Source organism: Carassius carassius, chromosome 25 (assembly GCF_963082965.1).
Source record: "Carassius carassius chromosome 25, fCarCar2.1, whole genome shotgun sequence".
Lineage (NCBI taxonomy): Eukaryota > Metazoa > Chordata > Actinopteri > Cypriniformes > Cyprinidae > Carassius > Carassius carassius.
In genome coordinates this window covers 6,536,925-6,563,282 of record NC_081779.1, presented here as the reverse complement: position 1 = coordinate 6,563,282, position 26,358 = coordinate 6,536,925, and the positions used below count along the sequence as shown (strand labels likewise).

At 40.1% G+C, this 26,358-nt stretch overlaps 1 protein-coding gene across 3 annotated transcripts in view; it reads right to left on the bottom strand.

Annotated features, from left to right (window-relative positions):
- Positions 1–543: 543 nt before the first annotated feature.
- The window catches only part of LOC132104007 (zinc finger protein 40-like), a 59,484-nt gene continuing 33,669 nt past the window's right edge, over positions 544–26,358 (bottom strand). For 2 of the 3 annotated variants that reach the window (XM_059509148.1, XM_059509149.1), the window contains exons 3-9: positions 14,695–14,748; positions 5,229–10,936; positions 4,956–5,092; positions 4,690–4,865; positions 3,949–4,050; positions 2,609–3,153; positions 544–2,358 (exon numbers count right to left, since the gene is read on the bottom strand). In XM_059509148.1, the coding sequence (XP_059365131.1) occupies positions 1,204–2,358; positions 2,609–3,153; positions 3,949–4,050; positions 4,690–4,865; positions 4,956–5,092; positions 5,229–10,936; positions 14,695–14,748 (7,877 nt within the window). In that variant the 3' untranslated portion in view covers positions 544–1,203. Of the gene's footprint in view, positions 2,359–2,446; positions 3,154–3,948; positions 4,051–4,689; positions 4,866–4,955; positions 5,093–5,228; positions 10,937–14,694; positions 14,749–26,358 lie in introns of all 3 variants that reach the window. The other variant, XM_059509150.1, reaches the window with a different exon arrangement.

Here is a 26,358-nt window from a genome sequence, read left to right as displayed (position 1 = left end):
TGTTGACTAATTATTTTTAATGTTCTCTCACTTTGATTAAATTCACCATGTTTAGATGGACGGAATGTTCAGAGCTAAGTCTCACCCACTCTCATGCTCTTCTGGGGGCTGGGTAACTAAGCAACATCCTCCCTCACCCCACCTTCTTGCATGATGTGCCCTGTACTCCTCTACTCTGCATGCAATAACATGACCCGTCCAGCAGGTAGCGTTATTGAGTCAGTCTTGGTGGACTGCAGAGGCAGCCAGCAAATACTCTCAACTGAATGAGTCATTCTGGGGATGTAATGAGAGCTTTTGCTCCGAGCCTCTTGAGACAAGGACAGTGTAGCAGTCAGTAAAACCTCGTAAAGGAGCTGATTGGTGACGTCATTGGCTGGCTTCTCCATGCTCCTCATTAGCGATTTGAACTGCTGAATAAATCTAGTGTCTTGGAGAGCCCCGGGAATAACCCTTTCTACAGGGTTGATTAAACGAGAGAAAAAAGCAAAGAAACATCAGAGAGCTAATTACACAACTTAAAAAAAGGAGACTTCAGAGGCATTTCTACACTTGTAAACAAGGTTTTACTGATACTGTTGATAGTATAGATACAGCAAACGTAAAGCCACCATTTTACTCATACCTATGGTCTTATGGAGTTCAAAATGGGCACCAGGTGGATATAATAAATACTTGACCACAACATCTGTGCACAAGAACACTGACCCCCAAAAGCCATAGAAATGTTTATATATCAGTACAACATTAATTTCCCCATCAGTTTACAATAGACATAAAACTTTTTAAAAAGAAAACATTAAAAAAATAAAACAAATTTCCTCCATTCTTCTTTTACTTCCTTATGAACGTAACTTCTAAATAGGTGACTACTAGATTTAAAATATATTATATACAGGTTTCTAAATGAGAAACTCCAAAAGGCACAATTGTCTATACAACATGTACAAAAAGAAAAGGAAAACTGTCTGGTGCTGACAAAAAAAACAAAACTACAAAATCAAATAATTGGTCATCATTTATGATTGCACATACAATATCACTGTCAGAAAATGTGCTTTTAGAGAAGGTTTGCAGAGCAGCAAACCTCCTGAAGTGTTTTAGTTTTACAAAGTGACAAAGTTTTACAAAAAAGGAGGAGAAAGTATTTGAAAGAGAAAGAGAAATTCATAGACAGAAAAGACAGAGCTTTTATTGGGATTCTCAGGTAGCTATGACAAGTCTATCCTCATCATCACTGGAGGCTTCATTGTAGTCCTCAGTCACTGGTTGTCTAGAGACAGGTTGCTTTTTCACTTCACTAGCCCCACCTGCAGTTGCCATGTGTGCAACATCGCAGCCTCTCTCATTACAGGATGAGGGGGAGGAGAGCGAAGGAGGTCGTGGTGGTGTGTTGGGTTTGTTCACCATGGCTGTAGTCTTCTTTACACCCCCTGTGTCCATAGATCTTGTGCTAGGGCTGTTTTGAGAGACCTGCTTTGGCTCCGTGGATGGCTTTGCATTTGTAGGAACATCTCCTGGATTGGCTATTGCAGGACTGGCTGAAGAAAGAGGTGCTGGTGGTGATTCTGCAACCTTTGCTGGTGGAGGTACAGATGCTACACCCTCAGGGCTACGTGACTTATTCTGGGCTGCAGGAAGTGGACTGAGAGCTGAGAGGGGCCTAAGGGATGGTATAAGGGCTGGCAGGGCGATGTTGAGGATCTGCAGGCCAGGGATTTGTGCTGGGGAAGCAGTGCTGCACTGAGGGGCAGGGCTAGCTGCCAACACTTGTACGCCTAGGGTGGCATTTAATGGCAGACTCTGTTGAGGCACCAGCTGGGTGGAATTGGCTAAACCCACCATGCTCAAGGTCTCCAAACCCACAGGCTGCAGGGCAGTTTGGGGAGCACCAAGTGTCTGAAGCCCTGCCACTTGCCCCAAAGGGAAACAAGGCAGTACACTACTGATTGGTTCCTGAACTACAAGCGGTTGGGTTGGGGAACCCTCTGGTTGCGAGGTGTTGGATGCTGGGAGGGGGCTTCCGGTCTGCCTGTGGATCACGCTGAGTGCTGGGATGGTTAGCTGGACTGGCCCGGCCTGAATGGGTACAAAAGTGGAGTAAGCAGCCAAACCGGTGGGAACAAGCTGGATGCCACCCACAGGTACCATGCTGTATGGGGAACGAGGGGGCTGTTGGGAGTGCAATGGCAGGTGGCTGAAGAGATGAGTAGTGGCTTCTACTCTTGCCTCATGGATCAGATCTGCATTTGGAAAGTGCAGAGGACCCTGAAGAGGGTCAGAAGAGGTCTGAGTACCACGGTCGACGTTGGCATTGCACTCACTTGCAGGCTGGGATATGGTGCTTGACACTCCTTCCTGTTAAAGAACAATGTTATGAATATTTTATCAACACCGCCAAACAAAACAAAAATTGCAGTCAGTGACTACATTAAATTCTATTCACCTTTTCATGCATTCAAAGCAGTTTTGTTGATGTGCCAGGCATGCGAGACTCAAGACATGGGAATGCATTTGGGGTCGGGTACTGGTATGGGGTGAGGTGTACATGTAGAGAGGGAGAGATGCATGACGGGAAAGACAATGACTGCGAGGACACGGGTCTCACCTGGCCAAGTTTGCCACCCTTGCCTGGCACTGGGGGACTAGGGGGAACATCAAAGTCGGGGTAGTCAATGGACATCTGCCTGCAAGGTGACACTGGGCTCATCATGTGTACGGAGTCAGTATCAGAGGTGTGGAATTCTGAGGAAGGGGCAGGGTAGGATGTGAAAGAGGTGGGAATAGGGCCAGGGCTGGTGCAGGATGCAGAAATTGACATCTGTCTGACCAACGAAACTGGACTTGTCATAGCCACAGGCTCTGTGTCTGAGGTCTGGGAGTCTGAGGCTTGAGAAAGCTGAGTTTGGGGAGCTGGGGTTTGATTCAGGCTGATGGACATCTTAGCCAGCAGAGAGCTAGGAGCCATGTCAGCCTGGTTAGCAGGAAGATGCTGTGGACTTGCAGAAACAGATGGTGTTGCAGAGACTCCAGACTCCGCCTGGCTGTCCTCCTCATCTTCCTCTTCTCCATCGTTATCTTCGTCATCTGGGCCATCAGAGTCATCACCATCTGAGTCCTGTCTGTCAGAACTTCCCGCTCTTCCTCGATCACCTTAGGGGGAAAAACAACTTAATGAACAAAAAGAGTAGGAAGAATTGTATAATATAGCATAGCTAATTGTAGCTACTTTGAAGAGCTACAAAGTTCTACTATGAAAAGGCTCCTAAGAACTTTTCACAACCCTAGTGTGTCCTAAATAATGTAACCCAAAGATGACAGATTTAAATTGAATCCTTGAGTAGAGTTTAGTTTTTCAACAGCTTACACTTTCCTGAGTTCTACTGCATAGCAAAAAATAGATGGTCTAGAAACACCCATCACATTATAAAGGGAAGGCATTAACACCTCAGACCACAAATGCAGCTAGTGCTTGACAGCTTGTGTGGAACTGTGTGAGAGGAAAACAAATATGCTCTCAGTAACTGAGACCAGAGAAAGCTCACAGCTTTTCTCCCTCTCTCTCTCTCTCTCTCTCCTGCTAAAATTAGATGCAGCAATTTCCTCACATTAAACGCTGTGTATGCCGCCCACATGCACCAAGAGTTAACAAGGAAAAAGACTGCATTTAGAATCTCTAATTAGACTATGGCATTGCCATTGATGATCACCACTGCAACAGAACATAGCCAGACACAATCCACATTTAACAGATAATGCTATTATTAGTAAGCCTATTAATTGCAGGTTGATTCTGTTATTGAAAAAAATAATATGTAATGGTGTAAACACAACTATAGTTTCTGCGATCTAAAGTTGTTGGTTATTCATTGGTCCTCATCAGATAAACTCCCATATTCAGTGTCTGGTTAAGTTTGATGTTTCTGAAAACACATAAGTGACTTCTACCTGAGTCTTCTGGGTCCTGGTCCTCAACAAAACCCACAGAAACTCCCATTTCTATGCACTTCTTGCTGTGGGCTTTGGACTTCATATGCTTGGTTAGGTTCCCTGTGTGAATGAATGGAACAAAGAGGTCACTCAGGTGGGAGGCGGATGCAGGGCATGGGAGTGGTTTACATAAGGATGACATATTCCTAAGCACTAGCTCTATGTAATGGGTGAGTAACTGATAAAGAAGTTCTAAAAGGAACGTGGGCAGGACTGACACTGTGTGCTGTACTGCAGCGTGGGAAGTTCAACTGTGATGAATCATACAGGCTTTTTTAAGAGGACAGGCACAGTCTGAAAAAAAACACTTTGTACAGAAGTAATTTCCAACCATCCCTAAGAATTATCTAAATTACCTAACTGTTCTCAAATTCTGACACATTTCATTTAGAAAATGAAACCGCATTTCATTTAGAAAATGAAACAAATTAACATGTTTAAATTTGTCCTTATGCAAGTGTATGACTTGGCCATTTATGATGGAAGACAAAAACCAGAAGTGCTTTTTGGATTACATTTTTATCTGCATTAAAAAAAATAATTCTTTTTTTAATCCTGTTTAATATATGTAACAATTTTTATAAAGTCTGCTTATTATTTGTAATGGTCAAAAATAACTTTTCAGTAATTATCAATTGAGTAAGAAAAAAAAAAATTAAGCATCAAAGCTTTCAAATCAGTGTTTGGGACTGAACCCACCTTTGGTCTTGAAAGAGAAGTTGCAGTGTGTACAATGAAATGGACGGATGTCCGAATGTGTACGGATGTGTTTCCGCAGCATGCTAGGTTTCTTGCAGCGGATTCCACATTCCTCACATATGTATTTCCCTCTTCCACGCCCCCTAACGTACACATACTCCTCATTCGACTTGTAACTGAAAATATACCACAAATTGCACATCAAATCACAATTTCCTGTTACGTAACTGGGAAGTGGGATAAGATAAATGATAAGATTTACAAACCCTCCATCAAAGATCTTCACTCGTTGGGGTTCAGATTTAGAAGAGTCTCTGTCCGACTCTGTTTGATTAATTAGTCGAGTCTCTGGTTTTGTTTTTCCACTATTCTCAGCTGACACAGATCTCTGCTGAATCAAAACCTGAAACAATACAAAATACAAGAAGAATTTTTCAATCATGCATGTACCATAACAAATCCATTTAAAATGTAAAATAGCAAACAGTATGTTCAAGCTAACTGTTAAAGCAGACTCAGTCGAGTGAAAATGTTCATACTATTGGCAAGATGTCCTTCAGCTTCCCAGAGTAGGTCAAGATGTCAGATTTCAAAGTTGTTGTTTTTGCTTGGGTGTAGTGTATTTTCTTGGATGTCTGTTTGGAGTCAAACAAGGACATGACCACTTTTGTGGGAAGCCCCAGTGGATTGGGATTGTTGGGGTTTACTACCCATGCAGAGTAGGCAGAGATCCTCTGGTCTGCCTGTTGAATGTGGAGGGGTTTCCTTTTCATGAGAAAACACCAGGTGAAGGTTGTAGCTGTTTTGAGACTAGGGAAAGACAGGCGATGACTGTCTCTGGTGTTGACAACAGACACAGAAGAAGCTAACTTCACTTGTCCCTGAAATGTTGGAGGCCTCAGAGGAGATTTGGATGGAACCCAACGCTGCTCCTCAGTTTTCTCTTGTGGCTTCAGAGTGGAATTCTCTGGCATGGCATAGCTTTGAACTCTGGAAGAAAAACATGTAGCAGTTGTTTTGGTAGGTGTTCTGCTCTCCATCTCGTGTTCACTTAACTCAGTTGTTGTTTGAGATACTGATGTCTGGGTGTTCTTGTCAGCTTCTGTCGTCTCTGGCAATTGTTCTGGGGCATCGGTCTCAATTGGGCTGTCCACTGGCTCTGTGGTGCAAACTTGTCTAACCAGCATTAACTTCCTCTGCCTGGTCATTTCTGACATCTTGCAGTTCAGGTAGTTTAGAGATCTACCATCAGTGAGACATGCAACTCCGTGTTCATCTTTAGCCCGTTTCTGTGTCTTTTCCATAGCAATGTCCAGGCTGTTGGCAGGGGATAGCATACGCTTGCTTGAGGCAGTAGACTCTTGGGGGCATAAATTTGCAGATGCCAGTTTTTGTGTACAATGCAGTGAATCAAGACACTGGATGCTTTGCTCAGTGGTTTGGTTTTGGTCAGTAGATTTCAAGTGGGTTTTCATCGGTATAGCAACAGACCCAGGTTGCCTATGAGCTTGAATTTCTGGTCTAATATTTGAATCACTGTTCACAACATGTACCGTAGGAAAGCTGACCTTGGAAACCACAGAAGAAGGTGCTAGGGTGTGCTCGTGGGTAATTAGAATCTGTGGTACAGGTGTAGATACTGGTGTTATATGAGATGCTGTATCAACTTGCAAACTAGTAAGCAGTACAATTGGGGGCTTATTGATTCCAGCCTGATAACCTGATTGTGCTACATAGACATTTTGCATTCCATCATTTGACTGAGAGACTTTCATTTCATTAGCAATTGGTATAGTTATCACTGGCAAATTGATCTGTGGGCCTTGTACACCTGCTAAATATGTCTGGTCTGTTTTTAGTACAGGGCAATTCATTTGGTATTTAGGTATAAAGCTCTTCTTATTTTTTTCATCAAAGCTCTTCTGAGCGTCTGTCTGACCAGCCACCATTTGGACCAGAGGTTGCACACGGCATCCCAAAACCCTTGAGGTCTGATGCCATGGATGTGGAAGACCATGAACTTGGGGTTGTTGGGTTTGGCTTCCAAGGTTGATGCTTTGAACCACTTGCTCATTTTTCGGTAGCAGGGCCTCTCCAGAATGTAGAACATAAGACTTAACAAGTGCAGATGTGTTCAGATTTATTGATCTAGGTTGGGACGCAGAGCATTCATTGGTGAATGGGACTCTTTGGATGGGGGGAGTCTGTTTACCTGGTAATTGGGGGTCTGGTGCAATCTTTAAGGACATTTGACGTACCAGAGGCCCCCTTCTTCGTTCAATGAGAGGCACCAGGGTATTTAGAGGACTTTGTGTAATTTTTGGCAGGGCAGTCTGAATAGGTGACAAAGGCCTGCTGGGTGACATGCTGCTGCAATCAAAGGATTTGCTACGGTAGTCACAAGCAATTTCCAATGATGACTGAGTGGAACTGATTTGTTCTGAGGTAGCGCGTCTCATCATGCCTGGCACCCCAAGAGTGTTGTTTGCTACAGGGATCCCTTGAGCTTCTGGTGGCTTCCCAACACTGTCAGACCTGGATGGGCTGTCAGATCTTGGTGGATCATCTCTGTCAAAAGAGGCTGAAATACTAGAGCACCTTGACAAGCTACTATCTCTACTGAGGCTACGAAAGAGACTAGACTCAAAACTGGATTCACCAGAAGAGTGTTCCATTTGAGCAAGTCTTATGCGCTTTTTCTTTGGGGGGAGTTTTTCTGTTGGTAGTTTAGACAGGCTCTCACTCCTCTGAGGCCAGTTGAATGTTTCTATTGGTTTCTCTGTTGATTCTACAACTGGAGTTTCATGATCTCTGTCTGGTTCCTCTGTTACTAAGATTTCAGGAACTTGAATGTTGTTCTGTCGCACAAGCCTTGATTGCTGTACAGGTGTGCCATCACTAGAAATGGTAGAGGTTTGCTTACCATGAGGTTCCATTGCTTGGCTTGCACATTTAGGTGTAGACATTCTGTCATGGTAACTTTGTGAAGATAAACTCACTGCAGCCTCTGTATGACATTTTACTGTGCTCTTTACCTCCTTTTCCACAGGATCAACTGGAGATGACCTGTCAATGGACTCGGATGTTTCAAAGGAGTTTGGACGGCTGAGGGAGTTGGTATGTCGAATGACTGAAGTTCCACTTCCTTGCCTCTGGAGGTCTCCTCTCTCTTTATTTGGTGTGCTGACCTGAGCTTCTCTTATTGGAGATAGCCTTGACTCTTGTGGTTCTGAAACTCTGCCAATGATTTGTATTTGTCCTAAAATAGCAGTGTTACTTAAGGACTGGGTATGTTGAGAATAAGGTTGCCCTATTAAACATGTAGAGGTTTGGCAGGAGTCAAAACTTCTTGAGCATGGAGGAGTGGTCTCAGTTGGAGACTGGTCATCGTCATCTCCAACACTTTTAATTTTCCTTCTTTTTCTTACTGTGAGTGGTTGCTCTACAATGCCGGTAATTACTGCATTTCTGTTTAAAAGGGGCTGCTGAGTTCCACGTCCAAAAACTTCTGTGTCAATCTCTCTGGCATGCATAGGCTTGTTTTTTGGACCATGCAGTTCAGAACAATAAAACTTCTTGTGATTTTCAAAATTTTCCAGTTTTCTGTAACGGTTGCGACAAGTCTCACATTCATACATTGACCCTTTGTTTTGCTGGGGTTTTAGGTTTCTTTCTGTTGCATGCTCAAAAGACTTACTTCGTGGTTCATGTGTAATACTTGGTCCATGATGGCTCTCATCCATGGAATGGACAGAGATAAGAACGTGACCATCATTTGTGGACAAATCCTCAACTGCTATCTGTCTCACTAGTGTACGTGGATGTACGGCAGGATTGGGAGTAGAGGGAGCTGAAGAGAACACATCATCATTTAGTGAACTAATCTTTTCATCAAATGAATGACAGATCCTAAGTGGGTGAGGCTGAGGTGTTACATTGGGGAAGAGAGCTGACTGACCAGGTGTTGTAGGCATCGAATTACTTCTTGTAATTGGTAAACAGTCGATAACTGGATACTGAGGTGGTACAGAAAGAAGGAATACTGGCTTTGATTTGTCTGTCGGAGTGAATGGAGATTTTGGTATGTCTGAGTTGGAACTAGATCTTCTTACTGGTGGTTTTAAATCAAATTGAAAGGAGTCTTTAAATATGTAGGATTTAGGGGAGTCAATGCTACCCCTTCTTGAAAGGGAAGTCCGTCTGGGTTTGACACTGTCTAATTGTTTGTCATCCACAACAGCCTCATTGTCTGAGATCAGCTTTGAGATACGCTCCTCAAGAGATAGAGCTTTGGTTTCTAATGGAGGACGCATTCGTCCTGAAGAAACTCGAGGCCTTTCGACAGGTGCTACATGCATGACAGTTGCCACAACTGAGGAAGGGGAAACTTGTGCTTTTGTAATGTCATTTTCTGCTGGTGGAGTTATCTTAACAAAAGGACTTGGCGGACTCATTGCTTGATCTGCACTCTCAGAACGTGAAAAGTAGCCAGAGTCCGTGCTTCCAAGACTCCGAGGACTTAGCAGACACTTGCCTTGTGATTGTTGAGAGTAATCAGTTGCTTGTTGTCTTTGTAGCTGGGCATGGCTGCCTCCTAGTGGTGATTTACAATGCTGATCTTCATCTTCACTAACTGAATCTTGTAGAGGACTTGTGCAATCCACTTCTTTCAGTGAAGAAAGAACCATTACATTGGACCGTATGTTTGCTGTGTGGAAATCCCGTTGCCTCTGGGCTGTGGCATGTTCTGGTGTCAAATCTGTAACTCTTGGGCTGTCTGCACGCAAAGGCGAAACATTTGCAGGGTGAACAACCACTTTAGGGAGAGCAGCTGTGACCTTTGGCTCACAACCTCTCTGAGTAACCAGTGGTTTCAGAGTTTCAAACACCAGTGAATGCTCTGATTCTCCTTGGCTTCCTGGTACCATGCCTGCACTCAGCAGGCTGCTCTCAGACAATGCTGTTAGGCTGCTTTGTGAAGAATCCAGGTCTAAGTCAGCTGCAATACCTTCCTCATCACTGTCCCCACTTTCCTCCACATCAGAATGTGTTGCCAGGCCTTTGTCCAATTCTTGAGAGAGGGATCCACTTCTGGAGTCTTTTACCAGACCCAGTTTGATGGCATGTGCATGAGATTTCTTATGCTTGTATAAGTTACTCTTTGTCTTAAATGAAAAACCACATGTCACACATGGGTAAGGTCTCTCTCCTGTGTGGGACCGTATGTGTTTTAGAAGCACACTTGGTTTAGCACAAGCCCTTTTACAATATTCACAGACATACTTCCCTTGTTTTTTTGGTTTTTGATCTTTTGCAGAGATGTCAGATACCTGGCTTGCACTGAAGTTGACCACATTTGTCATCTGAACAGGGTTGAAACCTGGTGTGACAGGGACTTGAATGGAGTTGGGTACTGTGGCTGACAAAGATTGGCATGTTTGAACAACAGGGGGCTGGCTCTGAGGGAAGCCACCTGATCCAAATGGAACAGGTGCATGTGACAATGTAAGTGAAGGACCCACACTATAGCTTTTCTGGAATCCTGGTTTGTCTTGTTGACGATTTCCTGACATGTTCACATACTGTTGTCTTGTGTTTTGCCCTGGAGATGCCACACTGCTGCAGAACTGTTTGGCTGCATTGATTGGTGGCACAAATGAGGGTTGTGACTGGACATTGAAATTTACAGCAGGCATAGTCACGGCATAGTCTGAATAAGTGACAGGAATGGAAACTGATTTTCCAAGATGACCTATTGAACTGATGTTCTTTCTTTCTGTCAGTGTATTGAAATCTGGCTCCATAGCCTTGAGCAGTACCTCAAGGGGAGCACTTGTGTGAGAGGGAGATGTGTTTTTGTTGTTGCCGATGCCACAGAAGCCTTCTGCCTGCAAAGGCCCTGTAGCACAAAGTTCCTCTGCAGCACTTTTGTGACTGAGAGCCTGTGGCTCTAAGGTTGAGGGCTCCTTGTGCTCTTCTTTTACTGCTCTAGATGTGGATGCATCCTGTGGTGCATCTTCAGCATCTTGAGGTTCAGGCAATCCATGCGATGGACTGCTTGAAAAAGAAGAGGAGGGTGTGGCTTCCTTGGATGAAGAAGAGATGTTTGGAGAAATTGATTTTTTGGTCTGTGATTGCTTTTTGACGGGAGATTTTGGTATTCTCTTTAGCTGGTTTTGTGCCACAACTTTCTTCCTCTTAAGTCCTTTGATGCTTTCAGAGTTTCCGGCAGTAATTTCTTTTGTGTCTGTATTGGAAAAAAGAAAGAATTTTTTTAATGAATAATCCAAAAAACTTTCAACATTTTTTATGTCCAATACCTTTTGTGTTTTCTTTTTCCAGATCAATATCAATTATTACATATAATTATTTAAAAACATAAATTTTTATGACCAACCACAAGATTACTCAACACACTGATCAAATAGATTTTTAAAGGTTAAATACACATTTTTGAATAATGTTTAAACTTAATTAAATTACATGTAGTTTTTAAATGTTGAAAACATAGAATTCTTGATTAAATTATTCTTACCCATTTTTATTATAACAAGAATGTTAACTGAATCAACTGACAATTGGTATCTGAGCAATCATTGACATATTACAGTAAATACATGATGTTTTATTTTTGACAGTGCAATTCAGTGTGTAGTGCACAATAACACAGAATGTATATCTCAAGACATAAAACACAGAAAAGCCTAAAAACCTAAAAATGTAACAAATCTCTATTAGTGTGCTCAACTACTAGGGGTGTAACGGTACGTGTATTTGTACCGGACCGTTTCGGTACAGGGCTTTCGGTACGGTGCACGTGTGTACCGAATGACTGAATGCAATATTTTGTTTGCGGAACATAGGTAAATTTTCGTGTTTCCAAACGAACATATTAAGTGGCGGAAGTCTCCGCGTTCAGCGCAAATCCCGCCCTGCAGCTGATTCTAAGGCCGGTGACACACTGGCTGCGTGGCCTGAGTGTGCGTTTCTGCTGCGTGTCAATTGCTTCGCGTTCTCTGTGTCTTTACACACCAGAATCGTGCCTGACGCGGCGCTGGCGCGCTGCTGCTACTGTAGGTGACATAGAGGGAGGCCGCCGACAGACCAGGATCTTGTCTTCACGACAAAAATATCGATACTTCATGTTGAGCATAAATATAAAGCCTACTGATAAAGGACACCGTCAACAGTATTGACGGTAAAATAGACTATGTTTGACAGGTGCAATATGCCAGTGTGTCACCGGCCTAAGCTTTTCAAAAGGCATCACGCGAGTGTAAACATAACTACAACTAGGTAAAAACGATTGCAATTCAAACGCAGCTCCCGTCGGCATTTAAACAGACCTTTGCTCTTAATTCAATTCGGTCCAACGCAATAACGAAATCTGAGCAGGTCTAAAAACTGAAACGGTTGATGCTGCACTTTACACTTTGGAAAAGTTATATATATATTTTTAAATATGAGCAGACCTACAAGCTGGGATTGGTAATGCTGCACTGTAATCATAGTTATTTATTTATATTTTTCATTATATTTTATTATATGATATTGGTTTGAGACTGAGAGTATTTTATTTAGTGGAGAACTTTGCAGCAGTATTTTATTTCTTATTCTTTTTTTATTTTATTATAAATTATATTTTATTATTTATTTTATTAAAAAGTATTTTAAAAAAGTGTAAACAAATTGTTAAGAAAAGTTCATAGTAATAAACAACCTGCAGTTTAATGTTTGCATTTCTTTCCCTTACTGTACCGAAAATGAACAGAGACTTTAAAACCAAGGTACGTACCGAACCATGATTTTTGTGTACCGTTACACCCCTATCAACTACAGATTGTACAAATTGCCCATGCATTTCCCTAACAATCTTCAAAACAAACACGTCTGTTATTTTCTGCTTTCATTCCCTCCCCTTTAGCAGAAAACCTTTCATCATGCAAAGTTCGTAAGCAAAACAAAATCAAACCATAGATTGCACTTTCTACAACACCCAAACATCAAAATTAACTTCACAAATGACCCAAAATTCTGACAAAAAGAAAATTCAGATAAGTCATCAACAGCAAAAATCTTGCTAATATCAGACAAACCAAAACATACCTAAGCAACGGATTTTGATGAATTGTAGTGTGGATGAAGCAAATCAAGCAAATCTAAATAAAATAATCCTCTTCTTTGCAAACCCAGTTCACTATAAGATTCACCAGTGCTTCTGACAGCTAGCACATAGACAAGACTGTTGGAATCTAGAAGATCTCCTGAGCTGCTACTGAGGCCCACGCATCATTATGTATAAAACCCACTCTGTTTCTCAACCCTCTGTCACCATCCTTCTCTCGCTCTCGCTCTCTCTCTCCAAACCCTCCCTTCACTTGCTCTCCTACATCTCATTCAATACTGCAATTGTGTTAGTTAGAATGAGCCTTACCTTGTTCTATTTTTTTACAAGCTCTCAGTCAATTGGCAGAGAAAAACAATAAGAAATCATTTGCGTGTAGGTGTTCATGTGGATGAATAAACTTGTGTGAATTAATTAAATCTTTCCCTGGATTAAATGCAGTCCAGATACTCTGAGCAGTAAGTTCTGAGCACCTACGTCAACATCTGGCAGAAAACAAATTGCTCTTAATTTGGAAAAGGAAACATGGCAAAGTGCATACACAACTGAATCTTGTTCACAATTACTCATCATTGGGCAGGGTTTACCACACTTGCCATGTTTGGACTCACTGTGGTCTTTAAGTTATACTGAGGCTCTTTGTGTGCCTGATGCCAAGTAGTTACAAAACAAGTAACCAAGCCTGAACATCTGTGGCAACCCTGCACTTATTAGGGTTTCCCTTCTTTACTTTGCTTGGCATGGTTGGTGGAGAGAAGTGGTTAGTATTAGAACAACAAAGTCATAATTTCCTGGATGCCTTAGGAATTCCCCAGAAATTAAAAAAACCTGTTAGGATTTAATGAATACTTCAATCTAACTTTATTCTCTTTGTAACCTTAGTAAGTCCGTGATCAACAAACAAACTTCCTTACATTTCTAGAGAATGTAGAAAGAGGATGTGAGGACATCCACAAACTCTGAGCTAATTAACGCCTTTAACGGATTCAGGATTAACATGGAGATGGGCTGGTGACATCACTGCCTGCTGTATTTTGAGGAGTTGTTTACACGTTTCTTAAACCAGTTGCATTCTGGTGTAATCTATCCCAACATGAGCACTAAAAAAACAGAGCCAGAATAAACTGAACATATGCTAAATGAATCCTTCATGCCACCATTGTAGATGAATATGGTCATACTATTGTATAATGGTAACAAAGGATTACATTTATTTAAATTGTACAAGGTGCTTCAAATGATTCAACAGCAGTACCATAGGGCCATGTTCTCATATAAACAAATACTGTAACAGCTTATTTAGAATTTTTCTTTGCTTTTACAAAATATAAAATGCTCCCATTCTAACCTATTATGCAACATCTATGCTGTTTTTCCATGTATGAAATGTGGCTTTTAAATGGCTGCTACTTCTTTTTTTTTTTGATTAAGCCAAAGATGTAAAGTGTGGCTAGTTCATTTACAGAGTGCAAGTGCAACAGAGCTAAATGCGGTGGCCACAGATGAAGGCTAACAGAGGTGCTGTAACTCCTGGAAACCCCCAGAACATCCAATGCACCTTCAAAAGCAGTACACCTTTTCGGACCAGAGAACCTGGTCACAGATACAGTCTAGTACAAGCAAATGCCATTTGCTCTGGGAAGCTGAATGAAGGTATGTTTGAAATAATTTCTCAGAATTTGCCCTCGATTCAACACAGAAAATATTCTGCCTTGCAATGTGTAATGAACAAAGTGAACAAAGAAACTATTCCCCTTTAAAGCCATAGAAGTTCTCGTACCTCTCTGGGATGAAGGAGGAGGAGGAGAGAGAAGCTTCCTGTTGATGCTGCATTTGAAAGGAACAGTTAAAAAAATATTGTTTTATATAATGAATCATACCTTTATGTGAAGCTTTGGGGTCTTTGAGCTCCTTCTGTGCCTCCTCTATTTTATCTGAAACAGAAAAACAAAGAGATTTTCATTTTAGCCAAATCCAATAGTGAATAATAGCATTAAGTATAAATTATGGCACAGTTCTGGGACACAGTGATATGGCATTTCAAAATACATCTTTAAAAACAAAGAACATCAAAGTGTGTCAAATACGGCAGAAGAAATTTGTTCATCAATATATTATCAATGCTATATATATATCAAGACTTAATTTTACAACAGTAAATCTTTAAAATAATATAATATAATATAATATAATATAATATAATATAATATAATATAATATAATATAATATAATATAATATAATATAATATAATATAATATAATATAATATAATATAATATAATATAATATAATATAATACAACCCGAATTCCGGAAAAGTTGGGACGTTTTTTAAATTTTAATAAAATGAAAACTAAAAGACTTTCAAATTACATGAGCCAATATTTTATTCACAATAGAACATAGATAACATAGCAAATGTTTAAACTGAGAAAGTTTACAATTTTATGCACAAAATGAGCTCATTTCAATTTTGATTTCTGCTACAGGTCTCAAAATAGTTGGGACGGGGCATGTTTACCATGGTGTAGCATCTCCTTTTCTTTTCCAAACAGTTTGAAGACGTCTGGGCATTGAGGCTATGAGTTGCTGGAGTTTTGCTGTTGGAATTTGGTCCCATTCTTGCCTTATATAGATTTCCAGCTGCTGAAGAGTTTGTGGTCGTCTTTGACGTATTTTTCGTTTAATGATGCGCCAAATGTTCTCTATAGGTGAAAGATCTGGACTGCAGGCAGGCCAGGTTAGCACCCGGACTCTTCTACGACGAAGCCATGCTGTTGTTATAGCTGCAGTATGTGGTTTTGCATTGTCCTGCTGAAATAAACAAGGCCTTCCCTGAAATAGACGTTGTTTGGAGGGAAGCATATGTTGCTCTAAAACCTTTATATACCTTTCAGCATTCACAGAGCCTTCCAAAACATGCAAGCTGCCCATACCGTATGCACTTATGCACCCCCATACCATCAGAGATGCTGGCTTTTGAACTGAACGCTGATAACATGCTGGAAGGTCTCCCTCCTCTTTAGCCCGGAGGACACGGCGTCCGTGATTTCCAACAAGAATGTCAAATTTGGACTCGTCTGACCATAAAACACTATTCCACTTTGAAATAGTCCATTTTAAATGAGCCTTGGCCCACAGGACACGACGGCGCTTCTGGACCATGTTCACATATGGCTTCCTTTTTGCATGATAGAGCTTTAGTTGGCATCTGCTGATGGCACGGCGGATTGTGTTTACCGACAGTGGTTTCTGAAAGTATTCCTGGGCCCATTTAGTAATGTCATTGACACAATCATGCCGATGAGTGATGCAGTGTCGTCTGAGAGCCCGAAGACCTCGCATCCAATAAAGGTCTCCGGCCTTGTCCCTTACGCACAGAGATTTCTCCAGTTTCTCTGAATCTTTTGATGATGTTATGCACTGTAGATGATGAGATTTGCAAAGCCTTTGCAATTTGACGTTGAGGAACATTGTTTTTAAAGTTTTCCACAATTTTTTTACGCAGTCTTTCACAGATTGGAGAGCCTCTGCCCATCTTTACTTCTGAGAGACTCTGCTTCTCTAAGACAAAGCTTTTATAGCTAATCATGTTACAGACCTGATATCAATTAACTTAATTAATCACTAGATGTTCTCCCAGCTGAATCTTTTCAAAACTGCTTGCTTTTTTAGCCATTTGTTGCCCCCGTGCCAACTTTTTTGAGACCTGTAGCAGGCATTAAATTTTAAATGAGCTAATTAAGTGGATAAAAGTGTAAGATTTCTCAGTTTAAACATTTGCTACGTTATCTATGTTCTATTGTGAATAAAATATTGGCTCATTTGATTTGAAATTCCTTTAGTTTTCATTTTATTCAAATTTAAAAAACGTCCCAACTTTTCCGGAATTCGGGTTGTATAATAGTAATGGCATACATTTCAAATTTATTTTCATTGGCTCTGTGTGTGTGGGAGGGATATGCACACTGAGAATATACAATATTAGAATGCAATTAATTATTATTATATAAGAGCAGCCAGGATTTTGTGTGTTTGTATGTACTGTATGCATGTACATGTGCTCTAAAATATGGGGAATGAGAAGCAATCATCTCCTTTCACTACCTTCACACACACATGTACACATCCGCCCACCGCATACACAAATACAAAAAAGCATTGAAAAGCAGAAGAGATTGGTGTGGTATGTTTGAACCACAAAACCCCATTACAAGGCATGAGCAAACACTAGTTTGCTTTAAAAACAATGCCTCACTGTGAAGCGAGAACCAAAGCAGTTTCGGAAAGAGTCCTCTCTTGCTGTTTGGAAAAATGCTGTGGCCACTAAAAGACTACCGGACACTGTTACGGGAAAGACTCTCTTCACTGCAAGCAAAACAGGGTGGAGTTGTGAGGGGGTGCCCAGTGACTGAGGTCACAGTGTGTTTTGTCACGATGACCCCCAATTTCCACCAGATGCGTAACGGCTCCGCTGCGTGACAGCTCCATGTTCCGTCGTCCGTCAATACCCACCAGGTCCGTATTTGTTGCGTAACGGCTGCGGTCATGACTGACAGCTGACGTCACGATGCCCCATGTAATCTCACAAATTCTTGTGTGATCGCGCGATATGTAGTTTCTATAAACAGAACTACCAAACCAGGAACAGTTTTCCATCCGAAGGAGTATAGGATAGAACTCTTTTCTTTTCTCTTTTCATTTCTTCATCCATCGTGTCAACGGGGTTAAAACTTCAACAAGCCTGTCTCCGCCCATTATGACGTTTTCAAGGTGTAGTGTAGGGAAATATGAGCGCGGTGTATTTTATTTTGAAAATTAAACGGATCTTTTATTTTGTTTCTGGCTGTTCTGTTTTGTCACTCGACTTCCTGTCCTGCGTACTCTGCCCTGTAGTGCTGCGGAGCGCTCCGGCATCCGGCAAAAATAGAAGCTCTGCGTATCTGGTCCGGAGGGCTGCGGATCGCCGGAGTCGGAACGCAGCTGTAACGCATTCAGTGGAAATACACTCATTGACTTTAATGGAAACCTATTGACTCCGCCGCCGTGACGGAGCCGTAACGCAGCCGTTACGCATCTGGTGGAAATTGGGGGTGAGTGGGCTGAAGGCAGACCCTTGATTAACTCTCCCACCCTTTTTTTCTCTCTGCAAACTCAATTTGTTATATAACCAAATAAATTTATACATAACCCAATTTTTGCAAATCTTTCCCTTCAACCCACATTCAGCATCACTCACCACTCAATCCCTGGTGAAAACAAACTGATTTTTGTCTAAGTAATCCAAAAAAAACTCTGAATTTCCAAGGGTAGCTTGATCGGTGTGTCCATGAGAGCCTGAACTTGCTCTGGAGGGCTTATCTAAACCCTAAGAATGGAAACTCCTCTCATTCCCACTCTATCCTCTTCCATTGCATCACTCCTCACTTGTTCTCTAACCACTTCACTGCCTCAAGCATCACTGTATCTCATTCATCACCAATTATAACACCATCACATTCTGCACCATCATCTGGGGGATTTCTAGATGCTGAGTCACCACATATGTTTATGGGCTTGAACCGATGGTCTAACCACACGTCCAGATTTACCAGTCCTATCCTCAATCATTTGGAGCAAACATCATATATGCGGCAGTAAATTAGGGATCATATAACAATGTTACTTAATGTCCCTCAAATAGGATCTCTTCCGTCCATCCCTATCCCAGAATTCCTTGGACGAGATGGAGTTCGAGAACTGAGATGGAAAAACTCTAAGCCTGTGAATCAGAAATCGAAATATTCTGGTTGAAGCAAAAGAGAGTGGTTGCAGGTGTTGCTTCCTTAACTTCCTTAAGTAAATGCAATGTGGCCTCAAACACACAAGCATTGTTGAGTTTCTTTGCATACGGTAGGAAAATCATTACCAATGATAATTACGCTTGGTTTCAACTTCAACAAACCAGGAAAACTTTCCAGTGACAAGTAATTTGTCTGTTCACAATAAAAAAAGTAAATGTTGCATGACACATCATGATCTCAGCCAATAAGAATTTTGTGGTGTTTTAAAGCAAAGTGGAGTGAGATTTTGGACCAATGAGGTTTCACTGTGGGCAGGGCTACACAAATATACCAAAATTGTTACCAAGCAATGAACAAAATTACAGTCTGATGACCTGACAGGAAAGAAACTTCGTGACAAAATTAAGAGTGAAAGAAGAACAGAAACAGAAAATCTGAAAGTTGCTAGTCATGAACCCAATGCAAAGAATCTCCTCTAGAGATTTTCCCTTCCCCTTTTCCACTCTTATAGTGTTCTTAGCAGATCATAGCATATTTGTAGATGTGGTGGATCTACTGTAGTGTTTTGTGAGGAACTTCCTGGACTGTAGACGAATTGCAATCAAATGAAATGACATCCAACTATTACTGAATGAATAACGGCCAAACCACAGTATATGGACAGCAGTTGGTCCACTTTCAGTTCTTCTCCAGATCTTTTTCTCTTTATCCATCATTCTCTCCCACACACCTTCTTTCCCCCAACACACAAGATTTTCCTTCCAAATTACACCAACTCCAAACCTCAGATTCAGTGGAACACTTAGCGAGGAGATTTGGAAAACAGAGCTGCTGCACAAGGCTGACAAATGAGGACAATAAAACAGGCTGAAATTTACACTGATTAATGCAGCCATGAAAACAAGGAATTCTGAAATGTCTTTCTTCCTTGAACAAACGCTTATTGATCATCTCGATTGGCCCGGGAGACTTCATTAGATGTTAGTGTATGTGCACTAACGACATAGAGGCTAATGGAAATATAATGTGATCAGAGCTCTGGTTTTAATGGCCGTGGCAGCATGTGCAGCATGTGGGTATAAATATCAGTACATGAGTGGGTAGTGCTTTTTTCACATAAACAAATTTAAATGGGAGCTGGACTGAGTGTACCTGTCCTAAAGAGCAGGGTTGTTAGAAAAAATAGTCTCAGACTGTTCATTGGCCTTCTGACACATTATTCAACAAAAATGGCAAGAGCTGGCAAAATCAGATCTGTCCCAATCTGATTGGGTGGAAAGAGAAAGAGAAAGAAGACACCTTTTGTTCAATACTAATTATACAAATATATATAGGCTATAAATATGTAGCAAACAGGATACACAGGACTCAAGACAAAAAAAAAAACAGACTCAACAGTTTACAACATCCAGCTCTTCAGTGTGTAACATGCAAATCATTAGAGGCCACAGTATAACACAGTATATAATGCTCTCAGTTTTCCACACCCCGTGTTTTGACAAATAACAGAGTAGGTGTCAAAAGGATTAAGTAATTTATCTGATAGTGTAGGACATGTTATGGCATACAGAGGTTGAATGCCTGTAAACCAGCCTGTCTCACACACTTAACACACACTAAAGAAAAATAAAAAACAGCCCACAATCTAAAACTAATTTAGGGAACAGTGGATCACTAAATGAGAGTGAAATGTCCAAACACTCGACAGAATTTGTACGTCTACCCCAGATCTGATTAAATCAGAGAGCATCTCTGATTTTATATCAATCTGTGGGAATCACATGACTAAAGCATTTTATGCAACCTATATTTCTCCTGTCATGCATACTGTAACACCACCACATCCACAAAAACACAAAAAGAACAAAAGAACCACGCTGTTCAGGAGGAAATATCTTCAAGAATGTAGTGAACTTAGCACTTCCTTTGCACATCTTTTATCTTGCCACTTGGCACACACATAAATACTTCTTATTTAGAAACTAATATAAAAACATGCATGTACTCGACACACACACTTCTGTGGAATTCACGCCAGGATTCCCCCGAATCCAGCAGTCCCATGTTGTACTGCTGGGAGAAATGGAGACAAAAACTTCAGATGATTGCTCAAGGGTTTCCAAACATAACCGAACATGGATCAATTTTGCAGCACTACTTGTTTCAAAACTACACTTGGAAAAGGCTTTGGATTACATGCACAGTGACCTCTTGCTCTCTTGCAACATTTAAAAAGGTCATATCACGTTTTAATGATTTTGTTTTCAGTAAAGATGCATTCAATTGATCCAAAGTGACATCAAGGAATTATATATAAATGTTAAAAAACATTTCTATTTCAAATAAAAGCTTTTCTTTGAGCAATTCATAATTATGTTTACATTTAGAAATATACTAAAATATAATTAAATTGCCATAACATTTCACAATATTACTGTTTTTACTGTATTTTTATTCAAATAAAAGTAGACTTGGTGAGCATAAAATTAATTAGATCTTTTAATCTTTTGTATCACCTTACCATGATTGGATGGGCCAAGTTTCTAAACACTGAACTGTATATGTTCAATCAGTTTTTGGACTGTTGAAGAAGTTTTGTGTTCTTAGAAAAGACCAACACAAGAGTTCACAGGGTTTCCAAGATTTGCTCACAGGAAACTTAGATGAGCCTGAAGCCACCAATCAGCACACAGGAGACAAGGGAGAGGCTTACCAGAAGTAGAGTCAATAACTATCCCCCTCCTCATTACTGTCAGAACCCCCCCCCCCCCACACACACACACACAAAGACACAAACAAATACACACACACCTCACTTCTGGACTACAGCATCTCAAGACTGCATTACACAACACTCTGTCTTCATTAGCTGCATCATCACTTGCTGTCCAAACTTCCTCTTATCTTTCTCTTGAAATGAGTAATCTCTCCTTCTCTAATTCCCTGACTCCCCTGTTGAGAGTCGAGATAAAACAAGCATGAGCGCAAGACATACAACATCCAGTTCTGCAGTGCTCTGAATAGTTTCAGTTTCACAAAATCCTCAAAAAGTACAAGCATAGATCCTTAAAATCTTAAAAACCGTTCTGAGGAGGCTCCAAAAAACCCCTTCAGGATTTGTCATTCTAGGTGTCTGAGAACAGCAGTACTTTAAGGAACATCTATAGAGTTTGTGTTAGAAGTTTCTAGAGTAAGCAGCAGAGAACGGCGCATTACTGATAAGGCGCACTACTGTGAGCCTGCGGCCGCTCTTAATAATGCATGAAAATAAAGAAACGGCTGGAATCACAAAGAATGAGAGCAACTTGAAGAGAAACTGTTTCAAATGCAGAGCCACACATGAGCTTCCTACATTTTCTCAATAAAAAAATAACCTCATAAATCAATGAATAATCACAACTGATGGAGCTGGAAAAGGCTGAATAGAAGTTGAGCTTACTACAACGGTATATTTCACACTGGTATATAGGCCTTCAACAAAACTGGTATTACCGGTAACACCTGGGAGGCGGGGCTTTGGATGCTTTCACTTTCTAATAGAGCATCTGTACCTATATCACGGTTTGGTCAGTTACCTGGATGCCCGGCCATATTGAAGGTACTCGGATGTAAACAACAGCATGGATTGCACAATTAATGTACTACTGAAGACGTTGTTCTACTAATTTATGAGGCACTCTCAGAAAAAAGGTTTAAAAGCTGTCACTGGGGTGATACCTTTACAAAAGGTACACTTTGATTCCCACAAGTTTCTAATATTTACACTTAAAGTACTAATATGTACCTTTAAGGTACCAAAATGGACCCTTTAGGAACAAACAAGTACCCTTTGAAAAGGTATCGCCCCAGTAACAGCTTTTGTACCTTTATTTCTTAGAGTGTCTAAACCACACAAAAAAACAGGTGGAAGCTGCTAAATTATATAGAGAAATTAATAGGTGGTAAAGATTTATACTAGTTCAGAAATAAGAACCACCATTTGCAGCACTTCTACAGACGCAAAATACAATTAATCTGCTCTCCCGAAATTTCACACCACACTCATGGTTCATGACCTCGACGTCCCACCCACACATGCAACACACATCTGTCAATGATATCCTGTGCACATCTCCGCTGAACACACTTGTGTACATCATATCACACATCTTACCCACCAAGAATGCATACAAATCAGTATCATTTTTTGTCAGCTCCTCGCACACACATACACATGCGTGCGTGGCGAGACTGCCCCCGCAGGAAGTGGTGGGTGGATGCAGCAGTAGACAAGAGCTGATAGTGAAGTCTGCATGGGCACGTTGGTGAAAAATGTATCCAGTGCAGATCCTCAGTACAAACATACACCTCCTAGACTACAGTTATCCCATAATGCAAACACAAAGAGAGCGCATGAGATGATGAGCGCATCATATTCAACTACATCTTTTCATTTTCTAACCAAAATATGAATTGTGGCTGAACTGGCAATCTTGCTTTGAAAAAGGTAGTTAGGGTGTTCCTATGTGGTTGCTAGGTTGTTCTAGGTGGTTGTCAGGCCATTGCTATGCAGTTGCTCGGGTGTGCTGGTTTGTTGTCAGGGTGATGTTATATTTAGGGTGTTCTGGGTGGCTGTCACAGTGTTGCTATGCAGTTGATAGTGTGTTCTGGTTGGTTAATAATGGATAAATCTCTTTTTTGATAAGAGGAAAGTCAAGTTACCCCTGTGGTTCATGCTGAGATTTTTCACACTGAATGCCTTCATAAATTACCCTGAGTTTCTCAATGAATGTTCCCGCTGGATCCAGCTGGGTAGGTGTTTCATCCGCACCGTGCCTCTCTCTCTTACACACACCTCATTCACAGCTTTAATTATTCATCAATGCCTGATCTACCTGAGACTACCCCTTGTTGTGTTAAATAATTAATAAACACTAATGCTAAACAGACTAACAAAGTGAATCCACGTGGTAGATGTGTTCACCTGCACTCGGAAGTGGGACTCACTTGTACACACAGACACACACCAGTGATTAAACTCGCTCTGTTGCACTGTGGATTCGCTCAAGAGCGAACAATTTGCTGCATGTCTCATACTGATGCTGCAGTGTTTGCAGCTATTCTTGCTAAAGACATCACTCCACTGGAAACGGGAAGGTTCAGCGGTTGAATATGAGCCTCTGCGCAAAATAGCATGCTCCTGTTTTTACCTCCCATAAAGAAGAAATGAAACAAACCCAGTGCATTACAGCCTGACACCACGGTACCCAACCAGAGAACTGTATTAAAATAAAGAGTATACAAACAACAAACAACATTTTTTTTTTGGTAGTTTTCTAATTTGACTGAAAACGTTTCATAGACATTTCACAGACATGTCATATTTACATAAAATAACGGCATATGTTCTCAAAGTTATTAATGCAAACTTATACTAATCAATTACTGTTTCACACATAAGAGGACATATATCAATTTACTATAAAAAGGCTTTTTTTTCTCACATTTCAGATGCGATAGTTAAAGCTCAAGACTATTAATATCTGCTTAAGACAGGGAACCACGAGTGTGAACTGATAATGACACAAATCTTTCCTAACTCGAAAATTAGGCCATTTACCAGTAATTCAATATTTCAAAATTGTTCACATATGTGGAAACCAGATGAGAAAAGCAACAGTTTACAAGTTAACCAGTCATATCTTACTGATATATTTTATATTATTAATTTTTTATTTTATTTGATATACATACATAAATACATACACACATATATGTATGTACTGTATGGTTTTCTTTTTTTCTTTAAATGATTGAATATTTTCAGATTCCAGTGTTTATATTTTAATTAGTTTTTATTTTAAATATCATACCTTTTTATTCATTATATTCATCAAATTATAAACAAATTGGATAATCAGTCTCAAAAATATGATATTCACCCAAACGCACCAAAAGTAAAACCAACTTCGGTTCAGTGTTACAAAATTAATATCAGTTATCTTTTTTTGCCATTTTAATAAAATTCAAAAGAAATAAGAGATCTGCTGAAAAAAAAATGCCTACAAATAAATATGGTTTGTAATTTCAAACATAACAATTAAAACAGAATCAGTATATTTTCAGAATTAAAAATTAAAGATTGGCAAACCTGTTTTCTTTGGCCACAGCTGACATGTGTGAATCCGTGACACTTCTCTGAAGTGAGATTTCATTTCCTCATTGTGTCGGGATAATAAATCCCATCCAGAGTGATCTGGAACAGCGTGCAGCAGTGCGTGTGTTTGTGGCTGTTTGTTTACAGCTGTCTGTCCGGCTGACAGTAGAATAGCTGCTCCCTGTCACCTCCCATAACATCAGTTTCTCTTATTACACTTTGGCACTTTACACTGGCACACACACACACACACAGCTATGTGTTAATTCAGTAAAGACAACACAGTACTCAGTCTTTCTGTCTCTCTTGACTAGGGTTATTATAGTTAACTAAAACTACAAATATTTTCGATACTTGAAATAAATTTGAACTGAAACAAAATAAAATATAAAACAGCTAAATGAATTTATTCAAACTGGTTTCCAAGGCAGCATTTCTTTTTTCATTTAGTTTAACTTGATGCACAATAACTAAAATTAAAACAAATGTATAAAAATTACACAGATGTATAAAATCAAAATGCAACAAACAAATTTCTCAGCTTTAAAATGAAAATGAAAAAAAAAGTACAAATTAAAACTAATGCAAAATATTTTTTAAACTATAACAGTATCTTGATGATACAAAAATAACACTGCTCCTGACTTGTGTTTTTGTACATTTTTATAAATATGAATCATAAAAATAAGCATCAATCTACCGACAAAACTGTCAAATTATTATGAGGCAATAAAAGAGAATATAATGATTAACAAATAAATGTAATAAAAAAACCAGTAATTGTACAGTAAGTAAAATTAAGTAATTAGAGAAATGGGCCTATTTTTCATGAAATTAATTTAGCAAAATTGCTACCAAAAGGGGGGGGGAGTTCATTCTCTTTATGCAAAATATAATTTCTGCAATGTCTAGGTTAAAATATGAACTATACATATTCTTGACAAATTTTCTGAGATTCACCCAAAAGCATGCAACAAGTGTGTGTGTGTGTTCTTCCTCTAAGAAGTGTCCTGCTTACCACACCCTTTAGTCCACAAAATAGGAGGCACTTGTGTAAATAATGTTACCGTGCACCACAGACATTCAACCACACACACACACACACAAGTGGGGAATCCCTGTCAGGGCAGGCCGAGCCGTTCCTGACCAAACAAAAAGATGATGTCATCATTAGCAGAAGCTCAGCGTGGGCGATCCTGTTCTATCCTGCCCCGCACAATCCCACACAATCCCTTCTTTATGAGCGTCTCTCTTGGACTCTTGCTTTCTTTTTCTCTCAGGCAGGTTTAACCCTTTAAACACTGTGCTGATCCCACCATGGGGATTTCAACAAATGTGATTCCACAGCCTAAACATCAAGGGTGAATCTCATAAAAACAAGTCCAGGTCACAGTTCAACCAAATAAAATGTTCTGTATTAAGAATTAAGCAACAAATAAAAAAAACTACTTGTTTAAGGTTAATATTAGGGTTTGTGGTTAGTTGCATGAAATTATGCATAATTAACTGTTATTACTATAGTAAGCATAATAATGTATAACTAACAATGAAACTGTAAAATAAACTTACCAAAAATAATTATTATTATTTTTATTTATTTTTTAATGAAAACTGAGCACATAATT